This window comes from Lentinula edodes, assembly GCF_021015755.1.
Source record: "Lentinula edodes strain Le(Bin) 0899 ss11 chromosome Unknown C8R40scaffold_87, whole genome shotgun sequence".
NCBI lineage: Eukaryota > Fungi > Basidiomycota > Agaricomycetes > Agaricales > Omphalotaceae > Lentinula > Lentinula edodes.
The window spans coordinates 47,379-73,885 of record NW_025764393.1 but is presented as its reverse complement, the minus strand read 5'-3'; the positions used below and the strand labels follow the sequence as shown (position 1 = coordinate 73,885).

The following is a 26,507-nucleotide window of genomic DNA, read 5'->3' as shown; positions in this document are numbered from 1 at the left end:
ACTTTCAGTAAAACCCCCTCGAGTAGCTATAGAAGAAGTCCCAGACGAGGAGATCTCATACTCTCATCGAGCCGCCGCTAACACAGAAAGCCCAATCCCTGAACTCCCGAACCCGGAACCTCCCACCGAACCCACTCAGATTGAGGTACCACTGGAAGCGACCCTTGAAGAGAGCAAATCAGCAGTGGTGGAAGAACCGCCAATACACCGAATCTGAGCCAATCATAAAACTCGCCGGGCATGGGTAAAAGCAGGAATCCTAGAGGAACAGACTGAGGAAGTCTGGTGCGCTGCAGGATTCACTTACTCCCAGCAGCTAGCAGAGGAAGCCAACCGAGACAAACCGTTAAAACCTTTGAAGAAATGGTCCCTGAGCAGTACCGTGATTTCAAAAAGGTTTTCTCAGAATCTGCCTCCGAACGATTACCTGCCCACCAACCTTGGGACCATGCAATTGATCTCATACCTGGAGCACCAGCGACCATGCGCACCAAGATTACCCATGTCCCTAAATGAGCAGGAGGAGTTGGATCGCTTCTTGGAAGAGAATCTGCGGAAAGGCTACATTGTTCCCTCCAAATCACCCATCTCGTCCCCAGTCTTCTTTGTGAAGAAGAAGGATGGGAAACTCCGTTTTGTACAGGATTACCGGAAACTGAATGAGTACACAGTGAAGAACTGCTACCCCCTCCCATTGGTGGCTGACATAATTAGTCGGCTTCAAGGGGCTCGATATTTCACAAGTTGATGTACGCTGGGGCTATAACAATGTCAGAATCAAGAAAGGCCATGAATGGAAAGGGGCCTTTGCAACCACACGAGGGCTGTTCGAGCCTAAGGTTATGTTCTTTGGTCTCACCAACTCCCCTGCAACGTTTCAAGCACTTATGAATGCCATATTTGCAGACCTCATTGCAGCTGGAAAGGTAGCGGTTTACCTAGACGATATCCTCATCTTAGCAGTGATCTTCAGGAGCATCGACGAGTGGTACGGGAAGTACTAATCCGGTTGGAGAAGCATGATCTATACCTACGACCGGAGAAGTGTGAATTCGAACAACAACAGATTGAATATCTAGGCCTCATTATATCAGAAGGGGAGGTGAGGATGGACCCGGTAAAGGTAGCTGCAGTTCGCGACTGGCCAGCCCCCACTAACCTTCGAGAGCTACGAGGGTTCCTTGATTTGCTAACTTCTACCGATGACACGCCTAAATTTTGGCTAGACGTCTATGCTGTGAATTGTGACATTTTCACGTATAGATTTGTATCAAGAGGACTGTAATTGAGACCCAGATTGACAGTCAAAGTCAATACTGAATCAGTCTAACAAGTTGAAGGGACCATATACCCATACTACCACAAGTTGGTCAGTTTACCCATCCCCGATACTACCTACGGATAGCAGTCTACCTGTTTGTCAAGCAGGATTATACCAGACTCGGACTACATCCGAAGGATGACCATTCACGTATGACATACCAAGGGTATTCTTATTGGACCTTACACTGGCAGGAGTTTGGAAGAACTTACTCAAGTGACCATGAACCGAGGATTGACTCGAAATGACTTTCTAGAACTCAGGAATTACCAAATACTCCTTCTAGAACAAGATCATGCATTAATCTAAAGGACTGCGATTTAGTCTAATAGACCAATCAAGTTGCATGGTTGAGGAAAATGACTAGAAGAACGATCGAAAGACTGCGAGGCTCCGAAGACATATCAAATGAATGTCAAAGAGTCCTGACGTAGAAAACATTGAAGAATGCAATTAAATGAATACTATGCGTAACTCCCTTGATAGAGTATAGGCACAATGGGTGTCTGTTGAAAGAGAGAAGCAATTAGTTTAATCCAGATGAATCAGATTGATAGGATTAGAATCGAGGAGAGCTGATTTGCCTCCGGACGAAATGACAAACGATCGAAGTAAGTGTTGAACCGCAATGACAGTTGAACACCATTCGAGTCATTCTCTAAAAACAATTAAATTAAATGAATATTGAAGTACCTACCTATGTTTGGAGGTATACTAGAATCTTGGAACCAATATGGACCAAATAAGGACATGTAGATTCAAATTAAATGGTATCTGACTGAGTGTAGAAGTTTCCTTGCGGTTCCGAACGTTTATTGTATTAAATTAATTGTACTATGCGACTCTATATTCTGTATGTATAAATAGCGATCCGATGTATCTGGAATACAAGTGATTTTGGGACGACGTTGCAGTGCTAATCCGTAAAAAGGAAAGACACACTCCCGCCAGACTGAAACCTCTTCGCTAGCAGCCATTCGGGCCCGGCACTTGTGAGTATAGGAACGTCGTGTTCTGCTCCTTGTGACTGCGAGAAGTATATCCAGTTGTTGGGTATTCTTCGAACTTAGGATCAGTCGTTGGTCTTAAGGGCAAATCACGCTGTGTGGTTGTGCCAGCACATAGTTCTAGCCCTCCGTAGGGGTCTGTGTGTTTCGGTTTTAATTTACTTTGATTCAAACCCCCAATTCTTGATATACCCAAATCAATACAAACCAAAGCACAAATCGTGCTGAATCTACCTTGATCAAAGGAATATATCGAACCCTTAGAACGATTCAAATTGATTGATCAAAGCTTCGTGCTTAGCTCTCAAAGCTTTGCAGAACCTTTGCCAACGCTACCCCTTGCTATTAAATAAATTTGATAGCAGTGAACTCGCATATTGTGTATTAGATTGGTTGGTTGGAGTGCCCATTAGATTCCTTCCTTTCTCTTTCACACAAAAATGAGGCAAGCTCGTTACCGGGAAGCATATGGGGTGAATTGCATGCATATGACAGGCTGTACAACTCTATATTCGATGAAGATTATCGCCACCAGCTTGTATCTGACTTTGAAGATACCAATTCATCACTTCGTATTGCACTTGTCACAGATACACTCACATATGGCCTAGATCTCAAGGTTAGCCTTGTGATCACCTATGACATGGCAGTATCACCTCAGCGGCGAAAGCAGCAAATTGGTCGTAGTGGCCGCCAAAATCAGCCTAGCGTTGCAGTTACCTTTGCCCCTGGATGGGTCCGGAATGTTGTAATAAATACCCATTCTACAACACAGGCAAAAGAGGATGCCGCTCGCCGTGAAAAGCTTCCAAAGCCTACACAGGAGTGGTATAATTACACACCTTGTCTCTGTCCTCGAGCCTCAGATTGTGCATATTTTGGAGATAAAATGCCTAGTGATTTTGCACAAAGTTGTCGGTGCCCAATTCATGAACCCCAAAATGATCCGACTCCATCCCATCTTGTGTGTATTGACAGATGGGCTAATTACTTCGAAACTACAAAGCATAGAGCAAAAGCAATCCGCGGTAACGCCAAGATCTACCGGCCCTTGGAACCAGCAATGAAGAGATCTGTGGAATCGATGATTGGTCAATGGAAGGCTCAAACTTGGGCAAAAATCCGAGGCGATAATATTCATGTCACCAGCGACTTCTTTCTTCCACCAAAAATCATTCAAACCATTGTGGATTGTGCCCATGCTTGCACTACAATAGCTAACTTCCATGCTATTGCCCAAACCTGGAGGTATTTAGACACACATGGGATTGAGCTCTTTGGTTTTCTTACTCGTGTCATGCTTGCTTTTCGGGAAGCATTTTGGCAAGAAGAGGTGCCAGAAGACTCTAAATCACTTGTCGAAGATTCGGAAACAGAGACCGAGTCAGATCCGGAGATGGAGTCAGAAAGTGAAGCAATCTCAGTGGGACCAACAGGTAGCACATCTTTCTGCGCAGCACTGCAGTCAATGACATTTGACCAAAACTACAAAGAACCAGAGGTCAGAAAGCGATCCCCAGAACCTGGGTTATCTCCTGAAAAAAAACGTCTTCATAAAATTATACTGAACACTAGTGTACGCAGGAAGGGGACCCATGTTAATGCATAGTTATATCACATAATAAACTCGCTTGTTTTCAACCCCCCCGCTTCACTTGTGATTGGATTTGCAGGCATTCCCTCAACCTCATCAATATCTCCATCTGATAATTCATCCCGAGCTAGTAACCCTCCTCGCATGGTTCGTTGCAAAAATATATCAAGCTGACCATCAGCCAAATAATTGATACCTGCCGTGTACTCGTCTGGTACTAGATATGGCTGGTCTCTTGCAGGAATGTAACGAAGAATATTATGAGCACGGTAGTGTGATCCAAGACGATTGATATCTGCAATTTTGCTAGGATCTGAGTGAGTATATGAGGTTTCGCTCAGTCCAAACTGCTTGGACATATGTCCCCGAAGCATACTAAGGCCCCGAATGTTCAGGCTGACACATTCAGCAAGATGTTCCGAGTCAAAGTCATGGCTCTTGGAGTTGAATAGTCGCTTTATCCAGAAGTTAAAATGCTCCTGGAGTAAGTCTAATTCAAACCAATGACCAGCGAGGTTAGATGTGTTGACAAGATAATTCTCGAAGATTGCGAGTATGAGCTCAGGTGTGAACTCATACAGAAAATTACAGGCAAGCTCTAACAGCTCATTCCCATAGTTTGTTGATCCCGCACCCCAAAAGGAGAACCGTAGAACCTATAGATGCTCAGTGACCAGTAATAGCTGAAGCCGAGGTAAAGATCGAACTCAGATACGTACTTTGATTACCTCGAATACACGGCCTATATCTCCCTCTGCGATAGCTGAGCACATTTCAAGATACCACAAGGATGTTCTCATAAAAGAGATATCGTTAGCTAAGCACTGGTCACCCGAGGAATAGTTCCGCATTTCAGCTGTAGGAGCTTTGGACCGTCTAGATTTTTTCTTTTTGCCGAGATTGGGTGTATTCTTTGCATATGATTCGCTTCCCACTTACGGAGTTCCATTATAAGAAATGGTACTGTAATGAAGAAGTGGCAGCTTACCATTGGAATTTTCGGGTGCTGTAGGCGGGCCATATACTTCCATAGGCCGAGCAGTGTGCCCAAGTGCATCTTCATGTGCAGCGCTAACCATATAGCGGCGGTGGACCACTTTTGAAAGAGTAACCAACTGCTCAAATGTATAGTTATGCATTGGACCACCAGGTTCGAAATAAGTTTCGAGCCCGTCAAGTAATGATACAGTTGGCGCCGTAACTATACCACATTTCTCTTCGCATAGAATTCTAAAATGGGTCAAATGAGGTAGCAAAAAAGCCTTATGAAATTATACATATGCACATACCGGAGGGCATGCAATACCATTGCTGTAAAACGATCTTCAAGTAAATGATGAGCCGGATAAAAGTCACATTTATCGGGGTTGAATTTTTCACGTCGTATATGTCTGGCATCATGTGCAAGACCATAAACTGTCTTGCCTGTATCTTTCCACCAATGGCATTGAACAATGACTCGTTGCCAGTTGTACTTCATATGCCAGAGCTGGATAACGGGAAGAGCCCATTTATAATTGTTTGAAGGTGTTTCGCCTTTGTAAGTATACAGAATGAGCTTGCGTATCCGATCTATACTGAGCTGGTCACCACAGATGAATATAAAGAAGCACTTGAGCCAGTGCGTCGAAATAGCGAGTTGGTCAAAGACCAGGTTACGAAGAACATCATTTGCGCCCACAGTTGATGATTCATCAATGTTCGTAGTACGCATAGTGTGTATCTGGGTTTTGCGGGTGCATAGACGATATTTTGCCAACTTTGACTTGAATATCTCCTCAACATCAACGTGGAATTGGGAAAGTGAAGATACATGTTTGATCCATATGCGTAAGATTGTGGCAGATCCAATACCGTCAAGGTGCTTCCAATCAACATCAGAAAGCAAGTGGTCAATGGTTAAAGCAGAACGGGCCTTCGAAGCAGTGTTCCGCAGAATCTGGGCCATGTCTAATGCCCCCGGAAGAACATTCTCGAGGACAATAAGGGTAGCTGCTGTTCCGCAACTCATAATATCCTGATTTAACAGTGATTGCTTCCATGCACGACGATTTTTGTTGACATTGTCGAACAGGAGAAGAAAATTCGGAGGTCCATACTCAAGAGCAGCACCAAAGTTGCGGAGTACCGACGCGGAATCTGCCGCAAGGATGTGAAGTGTAGCAAGTATTGTGGAATATGCAGTTGAGAGACCGAGGCGGGACACTACGTTGATCACCTCCCGATTGGTATTGGTGGAGAATAGAAAAATACCCATAATTGTGGGGAAGACTGCAGCATACCGATAGCGAAGGTACAATAGTGTAAGTATCACAGTGGTAGATCCCTATAAAACATATATCAACTTCTAGAAGGAAAGAGAGCGATGTATACTTACCAGCCAAGGATCGCGTAATGATTTCGAAATAAGTTTCTTGTATCCTTTCGTTGGTAGTTGCGGGAGGTCGTCAATGGCTTCTTCATCCAGGGAATGTTCTGTTTCTCCACATGTGACGCCCATAGCTTTGGCATCGAGTTTCTTCCGCTGAAAACGGCTCACTGCAATGGTTGTCACAAAGAAAAATATAACCGGAGCGGTAAGCGCAAGAGTTTCCTGAGTTTCGCTCATGCTCCAGTTCAAGATGCTATCCCAATTCACTTTTTCCTTCCATCCCTTACTGACTGTTTTCAGCTGAGTGAGCTTTTCAGCCTCATCATCGACGTGTTCAATCACACGCTGAACAGCCCAATCCAAAATTGCGTTCCGAGTCGTGTTGTTCTTCTGCTCAGAACAGATTCGAACAGTCAACAAGTTTCGGGATGAAGGTGGAAGCGCATAATGAGGCAGAGAAAAGGATGGCATTTTGGGAGCATGGTTCTCGAAGGCCTGAGATTTCGGATGATTATATATTAGCTTAATGATAGACAAAGGATGCTCATCAGAATCCAACCTAGGACAATGGAGAAAGTTCGCTATGGTTTTAGAAACCGAAGGGTTCTGGAACGTGACTTTGCATTGGAATGCTGCAAACAAGAAAGCACCGAAACAAGAAAAGCCAGCCAAAGACATGCAATTGAAAACAACCAATAGACGCTCCTGAAGCCCGAGATCCTCTGGCCATTGGAATTGCGCCCTTGATTTTCGATATTTTTCCGGATTCTCATACACTCCATGGAATAGACCGCGAGAGAACCGCTGTTCCATTTCCGTTTGCTTCATTGGTCGATGTCCTCGGGGAAAGGAATGGGTGTTCGCATTTTTAGTGGCATTGGGAGTGTGGGGATGTGAAGAAAACCTGGTCGAGGGTGTAGGAAAGTGAGGATAAACAGACGGTGTTTGCCAATAGGCTAGAGGTGTTTGTGGATGAACTGTATTTGAATATTGCGCCGGATTCATGAGAAGAGATGGTTGGGGATGTTCAACAGGTATTCCTTGGTAGCAGTAGTACGGAAGTTGAGAAAAAACTGGGGATTGACGCGTCAGGATGATAACAACATTGAATTGATCAACAGATATACCTTGACCATTCATTTGACTCTGTATATAACTTGGCTGAGGCAACATGAATACACTGGGCAGAGGCAGTATCCTATCTCGATCCTCAATTCCTGCTCCCATTCCATTTTCTGAGTCGCAAGTACCCGTGTTGGACGCGTTGGCGGAGGACACAGTGGGTACGTCTTCAGAACCAATGAAGGGATTATTGACGTCGATCTCTTCTAGATTATCGGAATCCATGTATAGTCATATACTGGTATTAGGTATAGATAGTATTAAAGGAATTAAACGCGGTCAAACGCGCGGCGATGAACAGTTCGGGCGATGAACAGTTCGGGCGATGAACAGGATATCGATGCAGTGGCGGTGGGAAGGAAGCTAAGCTCAGTAAGCGGCCAACCTTCGGCCAACGCTCGCTTAGATCAATTTGAAACTCCGAGGCTACCCTCAGTGGGCCTCCCTCGTCAGATCCAGACTTCCCATGAGTGAACGAAATTTTCTTCACTCATCGTGAATTCTGGCCCGCGAGACTACTCTACACAATCAGTCTCTCCCTAAAACAAACTGGAGTTACTGACAAAGAATGAAACAAGCATGAAAGTTAAGTTCAACCGAAGTTAGCGCAAAGGCCGAATAATCGCCGGTAGTTCGAGTTTCAATTAGGTTTCGGTGGACAGCCAGAGGACAGCCACCACAACCTCCACAACCTGCCAATTTGTAAAATCTGGCTTTTTAGTCAATAGCTGGAGAGCATGTCAAGCCAGTATCCATCTTGTCTTACAAACAACAAATACCAATTTCCTCTCTCAAAGTTCCTCCCTAGGCTCATTACTAGTCTTGCTCAATATAGGATCATCTTCATATCGTATTTCTCACCTTGCGACGAATCCTGCCACGACGGAATGTTCGTACGACATATGTAGCTGGTCTCACGGAGTCGGGAATATCGAGACGAAGATAGGCCACAAGAGAAGCTATACGGTAACTGACAGATTCGAGAAATCAATCATTTGCGGAAAATTTAGAAACTGGGAATGAGACAGGAATGAGATGCGGAGGGTGCGGATTCTAGAAAGGGCAAATGTTACGGTGGGGATGTGTTCACGCCCGGCGGCCGGAATCTGGCACGGAAAATAAAGCTCTAAAACTATAGAGGGATGGTATTACACAGATCGTGTGGGCGTTGAGTTGAGGACCTTCAGGTCATCGATTTTGCTCGAGAGAACAGATGGCGAAAAAGAAGCACCACAGATATATTTTGTAGGTACATTAGCAGTCACATCGATATGCTGTGAGGGGTTGTAGAGGGCGTTCCACGAAAGGATTTGCGTGCCGATCTTTCGGAAGATGCAGCGGCCGCCAAGAGCAGCCACAAAAATCATCCGTTATCATTATGCAGGGTTAGAGATTCCGAGAGAGAAGAGTAGGACAGGGTAGAGCAGAAGAGCAGCCGATACCAGCGCAGTTTATTATGTCCCAATCAAACACGCGCTATGTAGCTGAAAGAATATGGAGGAATGAGGCGACGCAAGACAACACCGATTGGGAATTTCCTCAGAATTTCTTTCGACCAGCAAGTAACGTTGGTCCAGTAGGATCGAGCAACGACGCAGGACGAGGTGTTTGAAGTAGTTTACCAGAATATGAAGAATATCGCGAGGTAAAACCGGGTACTGTATTGTTCTGTAGTTGCTGGAGAACAATAGAAACAAGAACTAGAAGTCACGAGTCGGAAGCAAAATTTATGGCGTAAAAAATAATACCGCGCCTGCAGTTACTTTTGGTATCGTACCATATATTTTTACTCTGTTTCATATCCGTCTACTATAAAATCATCCGTGTTCGATTAAACGTTCATTCAAACCTTCCTTAAGCCGACCATCATGACAATCCCTGTTACACCCCTCGAAGTCGAAATTCCTCGTCCCAAGGATGTTGGTATCCTGGGCATAGAAGTCTACTTTCCCCTTCGTGTATGCTTTTGTTTTTTCTCTCAGTTTATTGTTTTGATTACTTATTGTTTTATGCAACGTAGTCCATCTCTGAAGCCGACCTCGAAGAGTTCGACGGTGTGTCGAAGGGCAAATACACAATCGGTCTCGGTCAGGAATACATGGCCTGGCCTGACGACCGTGAAGATATTAACTCTTTCGCGTTGAATGGTGCGCAACGTTTTTCTTCAATGATATTATACATTGTTCCTCACCTCTTTTGCTATAGCCGTCTCTGGTCTCCTCGAGAAATACAAAATCGACCCTAAATCCATCGGGCGTATCGACGTTGGTACAGAGACTATCATTGACAAGTCAAAATCAGTCAAAACCCATCTCATGGATTTGTTCACCGAATGCGGCAACGGTGACATCGAGGGTATCGATTCCAAGAACGCCTGCTACGGCGGTACTGCAGCGCTCTTCAACGCTGTCAACTGGATCGAGTCCACCTCGTGGGATGGCAGGAACGCAATCGTTGTTGCTGGTGACATTGCGGTATATGCTGAGGGCCCTGCTCGACCTGCTGGTGGCGCGGGTGCTGTTGCTATGCTGATTGGTCCCAATGCTCCTCTCGCTCTTGAACGTACGTGTGATTCGTCCCGAGTCTTATTCAGTTGCTCATTGCTCGCGTAGCCGTGCACGGCACTCACATGTCAAACACTTACGACTTCTACAAGCCCAATCTTACATCTGAATACCCCGAAGTCGACGGACCCGTATCCGTCGTCACTTATACCTCGGCACTTGACTTCGCCTACAACGCTTATCGCGAAAAAGTCGCGCGATTCGCAAAACGGGCAGGCATCAGCGGTCAGCCCAGCTTTTCCATCGACTCTGTCGATTATGCCATTTTCCATAGCCCATACGGCAAACAAGCTGTCAAAGGACATGCCCGTATGCTCTACAACGACTTCCTTGCATCTCCAACCTCATCCAAATTCGCCAACATCGCCGACGCTGAGGCATTCCGTACCCTATCCCAAAAAGCCTCTCTCTCCGACAAGAACCTCGAGAAAGCGTTCATCACTGCCGGCAAGGCTTCTTTCAAGGCCCAAGTCGACCCTGGAATGGCTTGCTCCAAACGACTTGGTAACATGTACACTGCCAGCTTGTATGGTTGCCTGGCTTCGTTAATTGCAAACGTTGAGCCCTCTTCGTTCAAGGGCAAGCGCGTGTCACTCTACTCGTTCGGCTCTGGGTGTGCCGCCAGTTTCTTCACCATCAAGGTGAAGGGTGACACCACCGAGATGAGGGAGAAAATGGATTTGACAAATCGGTTGGCAGCTATGAAGGTTGTTCCCTGCCAAGACTTCGTCGATGCCTTGAACGTGAGCCTCATTGATATTTCATACTTTTTCTTGAAATGATATTGATGATCTTGTTTTAGCTTCGCGAAAAGAACCACAATGCGAAAGACTACGTTCCCGAAGGTTCCATTGATAACATCTGGCCTGGAGCCTACTACCTTGACAGCATTGACAGCAAATTCCGGCGCAAATACCTTAAGGCTCCTGTCGTTTAGAACTTTTGTTGTTTTTGTGGAACCTGGTGCTTCATATAATCTCATGTGTATGTTAGAAACATTAGACAGACGCACATTAATCGTTCAGTCGTGTAAATTATTCGTAGCTTTTCTGCCAAAATAATAAACGTCCAAAAAGATCTTATCAGGATTTTGTCATGGGTCACTCATCGAAAAAGCGCCCCGACCAGTAGCGCTTGTAACTTAAGTTCTCCTTTGGAATGACTTTCGACCATCGTCGCGTTGAAATATTCACCGGACTCGACTTTCTGGACTCAAAACTCCAAAACGAAGCTCGCTGTCATCCCTTTACTCAGCAAGAAAGTTGTTTCTCATCTCATCACCGTTCGTTTTTCCTGACCATTTTTCTTACACAGATTGACTTGCTCTTTCCATCAAATGTGTCCTTCGAAACTGCCCTGGCAACTTCCTTGAAGGTTCCTCGATACGCAAAAGGAAAAATTTCTCTTTCCAAGATTTTCACGGAGGGTGTAAACTTCGTCGAAAAATATTCTACGCGGAGGTATGTAGTTTATTCTACGATTTCGTCCAGTCCCTTCCCTTCTGACGCATCTTCAGCGGTATTTCTTTCCTAAGCGCAGGCTCAGGACCTAAATTCTCTCATAAGGAAGAAGATGTATGGTGTATTGACTATCGAGGTGTCTTGACACTGTCTGTTTGTAAAGATACCTATAATGGGTTGGGTCTGGTAGGCAAGCGCGTGGCGTTTGGCAAAGGCAAGTCGAAGCAAGGTGACGGAAGACATGGTGTGTGTTCTCGCTATTTCTTCCTCTTTCACCAGCCTAGGTACGCAATAACTAATCAGCAACCTGTTCAGTGCAGTGATATCGATTCCGTTATACGCGAAGGATGCTGAATCCGTCAAGATTCGAACACAACGGGAGGCAGCATTGAAAAGATGGGAAGAACGAAGAGCTCAGGAGATAGGATCACCGTTGTGGAACGTTCTTGCTTTCTCAGAGTCCATGTCTCCCGAAGGTATGTGCCATAGCGTACTCCAGTTCATACTGTGTCTGAATAGTGACCCCTCAGAACTTGATACCGCTTTCCAAGTTTTCGTCAAGTATCAAGTTGCCGCCCCCTTTGAAATAGTATCAGTACGCTATCAGAAGGCTGTTTTGGAAGATGTCCACGTTCCTGTTGTGCGATTGACTCCTCGGCCTCGGCCTCAGAATAAGTTGGGGCTCAATCAACAGGGGGAGGAAGATTGGTGTGAGACGATGGAAGGCCTTTTTGAGTGGGTTGGTATGGCTGAGCTTGGCGCCACAAGGTAGGATCATCGTTGTTTTGTAGCTTCCGTTGACCTTGGAAGCTCAGGCTTAAAGCTAATGACCGGGTCGATCCCTTCGTCGCGGTTTACCAACCTCCATCGCCTACGCGTGTTAGGAGTGTCACTCACCTACAATGGACAGGCTTCATCGGGCCTTTATTTGTTCAATCATTGGTGGAATTTACATCGTACGTCGTGTCGTCTAATTGAGTTTAAGACTGAGACAAACCTAATTTTGATAGCCACCATCTCGTTCAATCCCTACAAACGGACCGCCCAGACTTTCTTAGCATCTCCAGTCACGCATGTACTTGGGCGCCAGTATCCTATATTTCTCTCAAAGCTCAAACAGGGGGGACAGACGTGAGACCCCCGCTGCGAGATCCGACAAGGGACGTAGAGGATTCTTGGTGCTTAATTGCGACGGCTCCTCAACACGGTGCATCTCTGGATGCGCACAATGCGAAGGAATGCGCATGGGTTTTGGCAGAAAGCGTCGGAAAGCACGACTCACGACTGGGTTAATCACCTTGCTTGCAAGGTCTATTGCACTCCGGAAGTTAAGTTGTTTTGTGCAGGCACGTTTTGGTTGTGCTTGGCCTCATGCTTTTGCCAAATGTTTATAAGCATCCTGAGCTCTGTGCTTGCCTTGCGGCGCACATAAGGTGCACCGCATTCTTTCCTCAATACTCAGATTAATCAAACACAAGGCTTTTGAAGTGTGTATATCCTGTAGTGCACCTTATGTGCATTGTTTTTTTCACTTGATACTTGAACTAAAATCTACACCAGACACTCAGATGATACTTAGACCACCCTACACTTTTTGCATACATAAATCCTGCATTGTTCCCTAGTTCCTGCCATACTACCAGTTCTACTATCAATTTAACCATCTGCAAAACCTGTATTTTTGGCTAAGGGTCCGAAAGCAGTCAAGAGCATTTCCCAGCAGTGAAAGCACTCAGATCAGCCTGCTCTCAGTGCTTTCAGTACTGGGATCTGCTGGGATCTGCTCTCAGCCCTTAGCCGAATATCCGTGTTTTGCAGATTTTCAATTTATCCTTTCCCAAGCAAGGTGCAGTCCACAACAGTGGAGCCTAGTGAGTATCTTCGAAATGTAAGTAAGGTAATTCCGTAGAGTACTCACTGAGCCCTGGTTGATATCTTCATAGATGGGCAACAGATACCAGTGAATATGGTTCGATGGCGTAGTTGGTTATCGCATCTGTCTAACACTCTTGCCCACAGAAGGTCCCCGGTTCGAGCCCGGGTCGAATCAGTTTTGCTTGAGGACAGTGAGTTATTTAAATTTTGGCGGTTCCAGTCATCTTGATCATCACTCAACTTTTATTCTCAAAGGCAAGCTTAGTCACAGGTGAAATGCTATGATCCGTTCTCATACCCTACGTATGTCGCTTTTCTGCCCCTCCAGCGCTACTTTCCTCTCAAGTGCACAAATATGTTGTGTGTACATAGTCGCCGCTGCGCATAAGTGACTTAGCCTTGTTGGCGTCGAGAAAGCTTATTGAGGCTTATTGGCACTAGTTTTATTTTATTGAATTTTTGTTTACTCTCATATAAGAATTTCAAAGTTTGAAGATAATTTGCGTTGTGCGACCCCGCACCAAGAAGGACCTTCGTTTTATTCAACATTTTTGCGGTTTCTTGACGTTCCTTGTCCAAGATCTAAATAAGATAAGTAGCTTAGAGACTTTGTACTAAACAGGGCTCACTTCTACTTGCGTGAAGTGAGTCCCCGGTTCTATAAGTTTGGTCTGAGGTTTTGGCTGGGGCTTGGCCCCGCGCGCGGGTGGGCAACAACCTTGGCGCGGTAAATCAAGCCAGAGTGTTCGCGTGAGAGGGTCGAACACTGAGTCGGAAGGGAGGGCGGGTGGGAATTTACGAATATGGCGCGTAAGAAGCTGAGAGACAATGAGAGACGGGAGTAAGAGATCTTAAGCGCTCAGTGCGCGCTAAGTCCGTCTCTCGTACGCAGGCCTTATCTTATCCTAAAATGAGCTCCTTTGTTTGCTCATCACGGAGATAGCCAAAAAGCTGTATAGGGCGCTACAGATATTCAAGCGCTTATAAATGGACGCTGAAGCTTGCGTCATGATTCACGTGTCTGTATTAGTATGGCGCAAGAAAGTACGCGGCCTCAAGCTTCTTCAAAGTTCGTCCATCTTCTAGATTCAGTGCAGTCTGAATTTGTACTCCTACTCGAAACTCTCTACTTGGGGCTTGCTGAAATTCTTCTGAAGATAATCGCGACACGGATACTGACATTGCGATTCCAAACTGTATAGGGATATTCCTAGATTTTTTGACCCAAACCTTTCGCATTAACCATTCTACATAATCCTGATGCTTCCGCTCTTTGACACCGACCGTCGTCGTCGGCAGATTAATCTTGGTGGCGCATCATCTTCCACCTCACATTCCTCTATTCTTGACCAGGCAAAGCTCAGGCGCGAAGAACGAATAGAACAAAAACGACGAACGGATAGTGCCGTGAAGGTGCAAGCATGGTGGCGCGGGACGAAAGAGCAGCAGCGAGTACGTCTGGAGCTCAGAAGAAATCTTGAGGAAGCGTTAGACAAGGGAGAATTGTTGCGACTAAACACTCTGCGCATGCTAGTCGTTGTTAATCGGAAGCAGACACCAGACACGACTCTTAGTAAATGGTCCAGAAATCTCATCCAATATGGCTCTGGTGCGTTGGATCAGTGTTGTTTCTCTCGATTTGGTATTGAGCTAATATACTGCTCTTTAGACCGTGTCTATGATCTCTTCGCTGCATCAAATGATGCTGGTCAAAGTTATATGGTGCTGCTCAAACAAGTGTTGTTGCTTTTACTGCAGGAAGTAGCACGTAATGCTCAGTAAGTAACAACCTTTTGCTACTTGCGCGCGCCCATTCTAATTTGCCGTGTTGGCCAGGCTTGATCGTTCGGTCGCCCATCTTGATCTTCTCAATTCACTCCTTTCATCCCTGCCTGAAACCGGCTCATCGTTCAGTCGTCGTAAAATAGTAAACGAGTTCATGGCATACCTGCTTTCGCATGGGTTCTACTCGATATTGGCTTCTTCAATACACACGATCGTAAGTCCATCCTTCTCTAATTTTCATTTCTTCACAGTCTGATCTCGTGGGTCTCGTACCTTCAATTACTCTTTTTCTATTATCATCATCCAAATTTGGCTATTCATCATCGTCAAGCCTGTTGAGATGAAGTCTTCGCCTGCTTTACCTCTGCTCATTACGCTATCCACACTCCCGTTTTCTACTCTCGAAGTACCCTCTGCTGAATACACATTGGCAATGCAAGGCCTATTCATTCATCTTCTGACTATTCCCCTCCTTCCCAATCGCCTGCCCCTACACACTCTTACACATCTATCTTCCCATCTCCCTCTGACGAAGATGACCGTCCTGTACGCTACGCCTTCTGGTGACAATTCCAATGCGCCGTCTCCTTTGTCCGAGTTCCTTCTTGATATGACAAACACAGACGCACTTGGTGCCAAAATTCATTTAATTGCCAATCTCCTTGCATTCACACCTCCTCGGTATAGCAAGCTTCCAGGGCCTTCACTAGCCGCTTACTTGCGGCTTCTGGGAGATGTGTTGAACATCATTCCTCCTGGTGCTCTCGAGGGCCCGTCTGCGACTTCTTCCGCGGTTCGAACGAGGATTTCTGATGGCTATAATTCGGACTCGGAGGATGACCATGCAAACATTCGCGTCTCTATAGTCTCATCGTTCAATACTTCAGCTCCCCTTGCCCTCCCTATCCTTGACTCTCGTACACTGAAGAGACTTCTTAACCTCCCATCCCCAACACATATCACATCTATCCTGTCCGCTTCCAGATCTCTTGGCTCTTCGCGCTACCCTCTCATAACCTTCATTTACGCCATTTATGGTATCTGGCCTTCAAAGCAAAATGACATACTTGCTCATCTTTGGTCATGGAACGGCGGAGGATTGGTGAGGGAAATTTGGAGAGGTTGGGTCAGAGGTGGAGGACTAGGAAGCAACCTAGTCTCATTAGATCCTAAAGCTTCCGGTGACATGGATGTAGATAACAATGCAAGTTCCAACGTCGCCACATCTCGTTCGAGTCATTTGGAACCGCTGAAACCAACCATAACCTCTTCCGCTAGGCTTCGCGGTATGACAGCACCTAATGCTGATGAGGACCCTTGGGCACCATTACTCCTTCTCGCAGATTTGTATTCTCATGGTCTGATAACTATGGGTGACGACGAGTTCTTCTCTTCCGATTCAACTGTGATAGGGACTAGGCCAAGTGCCGCGCACCGGAACCCACTCACGTTGGATGAAATTTCCACTTTTACACGGCAACTCTTGAATATTGCTTGGTCTCTGTGGATGTATGGTGGTGATTTAGAGATCGAGCCATTGCCTTCCATTCTTACTTCAGCTGTACCTAATCCCCGAGTTCGACTAACATGGCTCGAAATTCGCGGAAAAGTCACTAAGTGTCTTCTCGCTATAAATGCTCGTGACGCTCGTAAACCATTTATGCCGAAGGGTGGTTGGTTGGTTCTGAATGATGCCGAAAGTAATGGTGCTCCGCATGGTGAAGGTATGCATCTCACACCGGAGATGGCAGGATTTGTTGAGGCAGCTATCTTTGAAGCTCAAGAGCTTATGGATGACTCCGAAGCATCTTTGGAAGACGCTCTTATGGATAGCGTTAGCTCGCCACGTCGTGGGCCTAGATCTCATGCACCTAGCGCGTCGTCCGCTTACTCGAAGCGAAAGCTAAACTATCTTTCGCCTCGATTAGGTGTCCTGAACAACATTCCCTTTGCCATTCCATTCCATGTTCGGGTGGCTATTTTCAGAAACTTTATTCACATGGACCTCGCAGGCCGGAGGACGTCTCGCTCAGTAAGTGCCCAATAGAGTTAGCAATCTTTGCCTCGTGCTGATGGTCTGTGTTTTTGTCTAGCGGTCCACTCAATCTATCAATCCTTGGGCAAGCTTCAACGCCATGAATGATATGAGAAACGCATTTAGTGCCGGAGAACGACAGCAGACTGTAACGATACGCCGCGGTAGTGTGGCGCAAGACGGATTTGATCATTTGGGGGATGCTGATCTGAAGAACCCTATTCAGATTGTGTTCATCGACCAATTCGGAGCAGAGGAGTAAGTTCAGTCGTCGTCTGATATTTCCACCCGTCTGCTATGTACCTCTCGTTTTTGGAGTAGTCGAGACTGAGTCGTTTGCTTCTATCTAGAGCTGGTATAGACGGTGGTGGAGTCTTCAAAGAATTCTTCACCTCCCTGTGTAAGGAGGTCTTTGACACCGATCGAGGACTTTGGTTGAGTAATGAGAAGAATGAACTTTACCCCAATCCGCATGCGTACGCCACTGAAGGTACGCTTCCAATCATGAACATTACAATTATTTTATAGTTGATGGTACACTAGCTCACAGCCTGAGCTGGTATCGGTTTATCGGTCGCATTTTGGGAAAAGCGATGTACGAAGGGATTTTAGTTGATGTTGCTTTTGCGGGTTTCTGTTTGGCCAAAGTATGTACCCTCATTCCTGAGGCTTTCACTTGCATCTCAAACTTCCCGATGATAGTGGCTTGGTCGGCAATCATTCTTAGATGATCTTGCCTCGTTGGACCCCGATCTGTACAAAGGACTAGTGTTCCTTAAACACCACACCGGTGATTTTGAAGACTTAAGCTTGAACTTCACAGTCGAAGTTGAAGGTATTTGATCCGCGCCAATTATGGTTTGGGTCTGCCTCACCATTATGTCCAGAATTTGGGACGACACGGACCATCGACCTAATTCGCAATGGATCCAACATTGCGGTGACTAAGGAAAATCGGCTTCAATACATCTACCTGGTTTGCCATTTCAAGCTGAGCAAACAAATCAAAATGCAAAGTGAAGCATTTTTCGAGGGTCTTTCTGAAATGATTGAACCGAAATGGATTCGGTGAGTTTCCTTGTATGGTTGTGCAAAAGTATTCAATATGTGGCCATGTTGCCCCGCAATTTATATTCTTTCATACCAACTTTCTCAAGTTGTTCTTGTGGATCAGAAAGATCCATAGTGGCATATTTGTTCGACCAACCCTGATGTTGTTCTAAACCGCCGACATTTGTTAACTAATGTGTCTTGGGATTTCCAGAATGTTCAATCAGCAAGAGTTGCAAATTCTATTAGGAGGTGTCAACTCACCTATCGATTTAGATGATCTCAAAGCCAACACGAAATACGGCGGACTATATGACCCCAATGAGCCTACTATTGTAGCATTTTGGAACGTACGTACACCTACATTCATAAGTTCGCCTCGTTGTCAATAAAGCTCCTTATAGGTTGTAAATACCTTCGACCAGGAACAACGCAGGGCCCTTCTTCGCTTTGTGACAAGTTGCAGCAGACCTCCATTACTGTGAGATTCTTGATTTTCAATATCTTTCTGTGATCTAAGTGCAGAGGCTTAGGGGGTTCAAAGAACTCGTGCCTAATTTTGCAATACGCGATGCTGGCGGTGATCAACATCGTCTTCCAACATCGAGCACCTGTGTTAATTTGTTGAAGGTGAAGTTCCTGAATGCCTATCAGAATTCTGTTCACTCAACCATCACTCCAGCTTCCACGCTACAATGATGAGCGAGTATTGCGCTCAAAACTCCTTCAAGCCATAATGTCCAATGCTGGTTTTGATCTCTCATAAATGCATGCTCATAAATCATGATGCTCTTCGTTGACTCCACATCTTGTCTGTGCGCCAATCCACAACTTTGTAGATTTTCTTTCATGCAGATCGGATATGTGGTTATGTATTCTACTACCACCTTGCTATAATGTATGTCTGTATATGATGTTCCATAGTGTCTCGTTCTTCTTACCAAGTTGTGTGCCATGTTCTGATGCAATTTATTCTCACTGCTCAATACTCAGTCGACATTCGTATGTAAATGCGGCGCGCTCATACTGTTACCAAGTAAGGAAGGTCCGAAGGCGAGAACTCTCTTTTGAACCATTCTTCCTCAAAACCTCGACAGCTTCAAACAAAATGTGACGATAAGCTCTGTATCATCGGTAGGATGAAAGTTGTTAGATTCGCTTGCAAAACGCAGGTCAAGGCTGCGTACACGGTACAGTGCTTGGCGTAATTCTTTGCATGTTCGACCCTTTGCCACCTATTTGTGTTTATCCAATCCATTAGAATACATTTTGTCCTAAAAAAGGAAACTGACAAAAGTATTTTGAGCCCGACAAGAGCCTGGGCCCAAAGATGTATTAGGAAACACATGATAGTAGCTAGCGAAAAATCCGCATGTGCAAAGCTTTTCGCAAAGCACTGTACATCGTATCTGTTGACGGAGTCGACCCACCATATCAGGCTTATCAAGCATCGAACTCGGACTCAGCCGAAGTACTCTCCCCTCTTTTCGTAATGATTCGATAGAAATAAGTACATCAACCACCTGCTGGCTTTCGTTTTTCTCCTCGTCATAGTTGGGCCACGGCTCCGTGGCCAGAAACTGTGAGGGGAATCTATTTGCGTTCAGTACAGCAGGCAAACAGGTGTTTTGCCAAGCCCTCGTAGTGCTTCGCGGCCAGCTGGCATTCTTACCTCAGTCTTCCCTACCCAGCACCGAGGTTATGGAGTAGGGCGACCGGGTCAGTTGTTGTGAAAAGAGAGAATCTCCGAGAAAACATCAATTATAGATGTCCTCGGCCTCGAGGTCTCTTTGATGAAAGCCGAAATTTGCCGGGCTCGATTTTAGTTGGAGATCTTGGCTTCAACTTTGCTTCAGCCTCAACTTCCGCTTCAAACTCTGGGTAAATAGAAAAGTTCTACTGCTTGTCGCTCCCCGGGCCCAAATGATAGAGAACAATGCTCCGTCGTTAGAATGTCAAATCATCACATATCGGAGTAAGTAAGGTATATTTGTATGTAACGAGTCAAATCACATCCGCGGAACAGTTGTCTTCAGAAATGGACATCTGAGAAGCATGCGTCCCTCTTAAGCCATATATAATATGGACCTTTCAATAGTCCAACTCCGAGTCACTTCGCTGCCTCTCACATTTTTCCTCAATGTCTCTTGTTCGAGTCTCGCTCGTCGTCGTTCAAGCAGTCAGCAATCAATGGGCATGTACTCCCCCAAACCCTACCCAAGAGAAAAATAGATTCCATACGGAGGAGCTATACATCCTGCAGATTGCCCCTCTCATCTTCAAGGTATTCACATTATTGGTTGCCCTCTGGAGTAGCACCAAACTGACGATGCTTAGATTCATATGACCATCCTATGGATATGTGCTTTCTTTGAGGTCCTTTACTACGCCAGCACATGGTCCTCAGTTTCTCCCATTGCCTCCACAATTATTTGTCCATCTACTAGCGAGCCACATATTCACATGTCCCCCATGTTCACAATCGGGATAGTCGCGGTGGTGCTAGGCTCTTACATTCGCCTTGATTGTTTCAAAACCCTTGGGCGGCTTTTTACCTTTGACCTCACTGTTCAGCCCGAACATAAGTTGGTGACTTCCCGCTTTTACTCTTACGTTCGTCACCCTGCATATACTGGATCGATGCTTCTTGTTGCGGGATTAGCATTTTCGCATCTTACCGAAGGCAGTTGGCTCACTGAATGTGGACCTTTGCGATCTTCCAGTAGCGCAATTGTTGTCTGGGCAGCGTGGTGGGTCTGGACACTCGCAGTCGGTATCAGTCGTGCGGAGGCTGAGGACAAGCAAATGCAGAAACTTTTCCCGGAAGAATGGGATAGATATGCTATGATTGTTCCCTGGTGGTTCTTCCCTGGTTTGGCTTGACCGACCCGGTGCTATTACAGTCAGATATTCGGAAGGCTTTGAAATGAAGTGCGTCGTTATCATCTGTTAATCTCATAAAGTTTGCTTATATGGCAACGTATAGTATTATCACCTCTTGCTATAGACTTACGCCAGATGACAAATGACCTGTGACGGGATTCTAGTAGTTTTTTTATGTTCCTCCAAAAGTAAATTCCTCACGATTGTCCTTTTGACCCATGATAATACATACGTTTCTGATACGTTTCTGTTCTCCTTTTAAACTCCCTTGTAACTTGTTATTCGACCTGAACATAAAAGCCCCTTCCAGAACACAAAAAATCTGACATGATGACTTAAGATACGTTGGCAGACTTTTGGCATGTAAAATGAAGCCAGAATATTTTTTAAATGGTATTCCCTTGTCTCGTGCACTTTGGTGAGTGTTCGGGAGATTAGGCAATTTGGAAAACAGTCTCCAACTAAGATACTACGCCAATTTGACTTCCGCGGGAGGGCCTCATGATCTTTAAAAATCTATATGGCTAAGATTCCAGGAGATCTCCAGACGCCTTTTGCGCGTACGAGAGGCTATACTGAGCTGATAAAAGTAAGAAATCCGTACCTGGGCCGCTGTAGACCGACTGTAGAACACCACAATCACCAGCAGACCCGAACATCTGTATATGCCCTAGTCTGCTTAAGTCCGACACAATCGTTGAAGTACCTAGAATTTGGAAAGTGGTGCCATACGGTATATATTGTATGTCTATCAATATCAAGAGCCAGTTCTGGTACAAGGACTGTACAACAGGTAGAAGTCGATGTGAGAATGTAACCGTTCAACGCCACAGCAGTATCACCAAAGGACCTTGATACTTGATACTGGATACTTGGATTCATGATCAAACTTCGAAAGCAGCCTAAAACATCAGCTTCGAAAAATCTAGCAATCTCATGTCGACTATCATGCAAGAGCATACAAGACGACATCGACTCTGGGGTATCGTATCCGAGTAGAAACTGCAGGGAATAGTGATTTTGGCAGGAATAATTTAGAATGTATTATGGCTCGATTCGGACCTGATAAGGTCTACTGCACAAGACTGAATAAAGATTGCATATGTACTTACGCTGTTGAGATGTCTTGAGCCTTGTCAGATGCATACTCTTTTATTGACCACTCGCAACAGAATATTAATAATGGAAACTTTGGAAAACGTAAGTGATGATTGAGACGAATGCATAGTATGCACTCCCTTGCCATTTTCCTTCAACCTTGACTCGGATCCCTTACTACATAGCAGTACCTCTTGGATACCGCCATACATATTGCAGAGATCGTTCTTGTGGAATACATTTATTCTGGAACGTCCCAGCGTTCCCAGGTAAATTTCATCCACACTTGATCAGTCAAACTTATGGCCAGAATTCTGGGATCAGGGCGACCAGGAGATAACCAATGAATGAGACGACTTGAGAATTCGGACGCGGTCAGGCAGAGTTGATGATAGAAAACGATAATGGACGACTCACCTATGATACCATGGCGGGATTATATACTATCATCTGACTGCAGACAACGGCGCCGACTTTGTAAATCCTGGCCCGACATTAGGGGACAGTGCGTCAGATATCCTCTTCTGGTACAAGCATTTGGTGGCGTTGAGTCTCTGCAGACGTCTACGTAGTTGTACTAACTTTGACCCGCCGGGTGAATGTTGAAGAGAGTTGAAGGTGATGTAACTCAAGATTTTGCAAGATCTCAAGCCCTCTTGCAGGATACAACTGACCTCTGCTTTAGGACAGAACAGGACATGATTGAATAGGTAGATGGTCCTTTCAGACTCCTATCTATTATGACTTCACAACCCAGAAGATGTTCGAAGTATCTTTTACCTGTTCAGCCAACGCTTGCAAGACAAATGCGCGAGATTGTTGGCCCGCCAAGGCGGCCTGAGTTTCTTACCTTATGAGACTTTGTCTTGACATATGGAAACTAGTCTCCTTTGCGGGGGTCTTCATTGGATGAGTCAAAGGGATATATATTTCAATTAACGGACTCGCCATTGAATTTATATCATCTTTACTGCCCTCGCTCCTACATCATGTCTCATACTGTGAACGTGTCCTAAACGGAAACATCCAACGTTCAGAAAGCGTGAAGCATTGTCATCGTTGTGTGATCGTTGTTACGAGGATATCGATACTATATCGAGGTGAGCGGCGTGTTGAGAATACTTGTTTACTTATTCAACATAGAGTCTATGTTCTTTGTGCCAATCTTCGAGCGAATAATTCCCATAATTGTCGTAAACCTCCTTTTTTCCTTCCGGGAGACGCACATAGGCTGGTTTGGAATCAAGTTTGATGCACACCTATGTGTAGAAAATCACATTATTTACTACACCTTCCAGGCTCAGCAAACGCAGCACACATACCATACTCTCTGGTGGCTCCAGCTCGGGGCTATCGATGACAGATGCAAAGGGATGAATCAGTTCAGGCCTATAGATAGTAGAGATCAATTCAAAGTCCGTAGTTCTGCCGCATTCTTATGCATTTGTTGGCCTACCATTGCTTATCATATAGCCAGAGCATAGAAGAGCATTTCGAGCAGAAGCTTCTCTCCGAGGACACAAACTTTTCATCCGGAGTATCCCTGTTCAGAACCGCCTTGTAGACACTAGAGGTAATCGGTCAATGGCAAGTAATTCGAAGGTGGAGTTATAGCTTATCATTTACCTGATGTTCTCTTTGCCTTGCAGGATCTTGAGAGTCTTCGAATGCCCACCAAGGTTGATAGAGCCACCTACGCCGCCGACTTTCCTACAGATAGAGCACAGACAAAGCTGTCAAGGCTGTCAAGATTCCAAACCGCTGTTACTGATAAAGTTTCGAACAAACCTGATAGGGGATCGCGGTCGATGACTCTACACTGAATCTTACGGCGCCACAGTGACAACTTCCTTTTAGTTCAATGGGCATAGTAGTGGTGGTCTGGTAAGTTATCAGATAAGAGTCTAGACTACGACCACGTCACACAATGTGCGCGTGACCATTAGCTGGCAATCAGCGGCGAGCGCATCAGTTTGAAGTTTGAACTTGACAAAAAAGGAAAAAGAATGATGCGTATAAAGATGGCGTTCCATAGATCAAAGCTTTTTCTCTTTCTTCATTACGACCACTTCAGAACTTGGCATCGGCCATTCTTACGGTCTCTGTTTCTCTCGAGGTTCCTTTAACTTTTTTTGCCGATCTTATAGGCGCCGTCTTTCTCTTTGCACGTCCCTCTCGTTCCCTTATTCCTCAACGAACCTCGACTCAAAATTGTAAAAATGACAATCCTCATATCTTCCCTATTTCTGGGCGCTCTCTTAAGTGGCTCTTTTCTTCCCTGCGTCAATGCGCATGGTCAGATCTTGGGTGTCTCTGCCAATGGAGTCTACAACGATGGTCCAAATGTGGGTCTTTAAATGTTCAATTTTTTTTTTCAGTCTTCACTCATTGTCCTATTTTCGAACAGATTTACTACTCCGGCGACGCCAAGAACGCTGTCACTGCTGTCCGTACAATGTACGAAGCGTCCGGGCCTTCGTACAATCTTCCAACCGATTTTACCGACGATTCGTTAGTTATAGGTCCCAATTTTTTTTACAAAATTTGTTGCTCATCGTTACCATCGACATAGAAAAATGGCCTGCGAAGGAGCATCTGGCGCCCCAGCTACCATACAGGTCTCCGCAGGTACTGACATTCAGATCGATTGGGTCGGTGCCACTTCCGAACTTCTCAATAAGCCTGGTACTGGAGACAAGACTTGGCCTGATGGAGAGTACCCTTGGGTTCATGCGTCAGTACCGGATCGCCCTTTTCTTCTTACTTGCTTCAATTGACATCCATTGGTTCATTTCCGCAGAATGGGAACCGTCGCAACATATATGGCTTCCTGCACCAACGGTGACTGTACCACTTTTGATGCTTCCCAAGGCAGTTGGGTTAAACTCGAGATGGACGGTCTTGATCTTTCCCAGTCGATCTCAGATGATTTAAGGAGCACAATGGCCGGTAAGCCAGAGGCATACTATCCTACCGGCGCTGGTCTTTGGGGTATGGCCAAGTTCGTCCAGGATGGATCTTCTTGGAACGTGACTGTACCTTCTGGGTTGCAAAACGGTCAATATATCGTTCGTCATGAGGTAAATCATTGTCTTATCATGACAAGAGCTACTCGGTTCTGATGTTTATCTGTAGCTCATGGCAGTCCACAACCCTCTTACATCTTCCGATGCAACAACTGGTCCTCAAGTTTATGTTGGCTGCATCCAAGTGGAAGTTATCGATGGTGGCGATGTTACCCTTCCCGAAGGTACTCCTGCTGGATCGTAAGTTTCAATCTCTTCTTTCATTTACTCTCCCCTGCAATAAGTGACCGGTTCCACATCATCTAGACTCTATGCGCCCGACGGTGACTTCGCTCAATACAATGTGTACTCGGACAACGGCGCTAACTTTGTAAATCCTGGTCCGGCGGTATGGGACGGTGCTTCCAGCTCGTCATCGTCGAGTTCCTCTTCTTCCTCTGCTTCTACGAGTGTTTCTGCATCCTCTTCGACGGTGGACTCCTCGTCTACGCCGACATCTTCGTCTGCCTCCGTTGCTTCATCTAGCTCCACAAGCAATTCAACCACCTCTGCCGCCACCTCTGCCTCTACCTCATCTGGAAAGTGTAGAAAGCGTCGCAATGCAAAGCGCATGGTGCAGAAACGCCGCCACTCTTTTGGCCATGCAACACACTAATCGCTTTTGGTAATCTCTTTGCCAACGATGGCTTGATGCCCCCTGTTTCTATCTTTTTCTTGCTTGCTTGAAGTTTGTCCCTTTCTTTTCTTGCCTCCTTTCTGATGTTGGTCATCTCGCTCATTTTCCTTTCATGTCTAATTGCTTGAGTCGTAGTACAGGGATTCGGTGTACTAGATGCCCGTGATGAATTTACGTGTATATAGTCCTAGCGACATATGTATGTATGATCTTCTGTATTTACTATTGACGCTAGCCGTAGTATTCTTGTAGCACTAGACAATAAAAACTCCTTTTGTGTTTTCCATGTCCAAATTATGTACAGTACCTCTTCAAGTCGACAACGAGTATTCTCTTCGTGAAATCAAAACGGCTGGCGAGGATAGTGAGTGTGTTCTTCTATATACTCTACTGCTAGTCGATGAAATTCCCGATCGAGTGGGGACTTACTACGAAGGCTATGATTGAGACAGCAATTGCAAGTCGTTGCAATTGTGGTAGTAGTGATTGTTTGCTTTGAATCCTTGACTTACGACGCTAACTAATCACTCTTGAGCTCACTATATATGTCAGTACATAGAGCTAATATCTTAAACGGAGCTAATTATCTTCGAAATTAGCTTCTTCTCAAATAAAACGACCGACTAATTTTTGTTGAAAC

General features: G+C 45.4%; 8 protein-coding genes and 1 non-coding gene across 9 annotated transcripts; 7 read left to right on the top strand and 2 right to left on the bottom strand.

Annotated features, from left to right (window-relative positions):
* Positions 1 to 3,942: 3,942 nt before the first annotated feature.
* C8R40DRAFT_1063573 (uncharacterized protein) lies at positions 3,943 to 7,121 on the bottom strand (the record flags this gene model as incomplete). The annotated part of the gene is made up of 5 exons (XM_046225538.1): positions 3,943 to 4,578; positions 4,642 to 4,856; positions 4,911 to 5,152; positions 5,212 to 6,248; positions 6,300 to 7,121. 5 exons carry the CDS (start codon positions 7,119 to 7,121, stop codon positions 3,943 to 3,945), a joined length of 2,952 nt encoding a protein of 983 aa, XP_046078910.1.
* Positions 7,122 to 9,283: 2,162 nt separating this feature from the next.
* Positions 9,284 to 10,916, top strand: C8R40DRAFT_1063545 (hydroxymethylglutaryl-coenzyme A synthase C terminal-domain-containing protein; the record flags this gene model as incomplete). The annotated part of the gene is made up of 5 exons (XM_046225534.1): positions 9,284 to 9,373; positions 9,436 to 9,562; positions 9,621 to 9,977; positions 10,028 to 10,722; positions 10,782 to 10,916. The coding sequence occupies 5 exons, from the start codon at positions 9,284 to 9,286 to the stop codon at positions 10,914 to 10,916; spliced, it is 1,404 nt and encodes a 467-aa protein (XP_046078909.1).
* A 203-nt stretch (positions 10,917 to 11,119) lies between these two features.
* C8R40DRAFT_1137168 (uncharacterized protein) lies at positions 11,120 to 12,208 on the top strand. The gene is made up of 5 exons (XM_046229423.1): positions 11,120 to 11,236; positions 11,294 to 11,439; positions 11,496 to 11,653; positions 11,786 to 11,915; positions 11,970 to 12,208. Exons 1-4 carry the CDS (start codon positions 11,138 to 11,140, stop codon positions 11,791 to 11,793), a joined length of 411 nt encoding a protein of 136 aa, XP_046078908.1. The 5' UTR covers positions 11,120 to 11,137; the 3' UTR covers positions 11,794 to 11,915; positions 11,970 to 12,208.
* C8R40DRAFT_892087 (ribonuclease P 40kDa subunit-domain-containing protein) lies at positions 11,594 to 13,131 on the top strand. The gene is made up of 5 exons (XM_046236604.1): positions 11,594 to 11,683; positions 11,755 to 11,915; positions 11,970 to 12,207; positions 12,255 to 12,395; positions 12,450 to 13,131. The coding sequence occupies exons 2-5, from the start codon at positions 11,903 to 11,905 to the stop codon at positions 12,730 to 12,732; spliced, it is 675 nt and encodes a 224-aa protein (XP_046078907.1). The 5' UTR covers positions 11,594 to 11,683; positions 11,755 to 11,902; the 3' UTR covers positions 12,733 to 13,131.
* A 276-nt stretch (positions 13,132 to 13,407) lies between these two features.
* Positions 13,408 to 13,489, top strand: C8R40DRAFT_t311. Its single transcript has one exon. It is a non-coding gene; the product is annotated as a tRNA-Val (tRNA).
* Positions 13,490 to 14,372: 883 nt separating this feature from the next.
* On the top strand, positions 14,373 to 19,117 carry C8R40DRAFT_892000 (uncharacterized protein). Its single transcript, XM_046236603.1, has 13 exons — positions 14,373 to 14,923; positions 14,984 to 15,092; positions 15,151 to 15,313; positions 15,431 to 17,131; positions 17,193 to 17,392; positions 17,485 to 17,624; positions 17,678 to 17,781; positions 17,837 to 17,969; positions 18,022 to 18,202; positions 18,399 to 18,534; positions 18,589 to 18,665; positions 18,718 to 18,814; positions 18,867 to 19,117. The coding sequence occupies exons 1-13, from the start codon at positions 14,575 to 14,577 to the stop codon at positions 18,948 to 18,950; spliced, it is 3,474 nt and encodes a 1,157-aa protein (XP_046078906.1). The 5' UTR covers positions 14,373 to 14,574; the 3' UTR covers positions 18,951 to 19,117.
* A 1,207-nt stretch (positions 19,118 to 20,324) lies between these two features.
* Positions 20,325 to 21,067, top strand: C8R40DRAFT_1063566 (uncharacterized protein; the record flags this gene model as incomplete). The annotated part of the gene is made up of 2 exons (XM_046225537.1): positions 20,325 to 20,468; positions 20,522 to 21,067. The coding sequence occupies 2 exons, from the start codon at positions 20,325 to 20,327 to the stop codon at positions 21,065 to 21,067; spliced, it is 690 nt and encodes a 229-aa protein (XP_046078905.1).
* Positions 21,068 to 23,295: 2,228 nt separating this feature from the next.
* On the bottom strand, positions 23,296 to 24,034 carry C8R40DRAFT_1178595 (Mss4-like protein; the record flags this gene model as incomplete). The annotated part of the gene is made up of 5 exons (XM_046232893.1): positions 23,296 to 23,424; positions 23,488 to 23,554; positions 23,622 to 23,732; positions 23,792 to 23,898; positions 23,954 to 24,034. 5 exons carry the CDS (start codon positions 24,032 to 24,034, stop codon positions 23,296 to 23,298), a joined length of 495 nt encoding a protein of 164 aa, XP_046078904.1.
* Positions 24,035 to 24,158: 124 nt separating this feature from the next.
* C8R40DRAFT_1261296 (glycosyl hydrolase family 61-domain-containing protein) lies at positions 24,159 to 26,158 on the top strand. The gene is made up of 6 exons (XM_046233826.1): positions 24,159 to 24,510; positions 24,573 to 24,676; positions 24,738 to 24,899; positions 24,966 to 25,245; positions 25,301 to 25,431; positions 25,498 to 26,158. The coding sequence occupies exons 1-6, from the start codon at positions 24,385 to 24,387 to the stop codon at positions 25,844 to 25,846; spliced, it is 1,152 nt and encodes a 383-aa protein (XP_046078903.1). The 5' UTR covers positions 24,159 to 24,384; the 3' UTR covers positions 25,847 to 26,158.
* Positions 26,159 to 26,507: the final 349 nt, after the last annotated feature.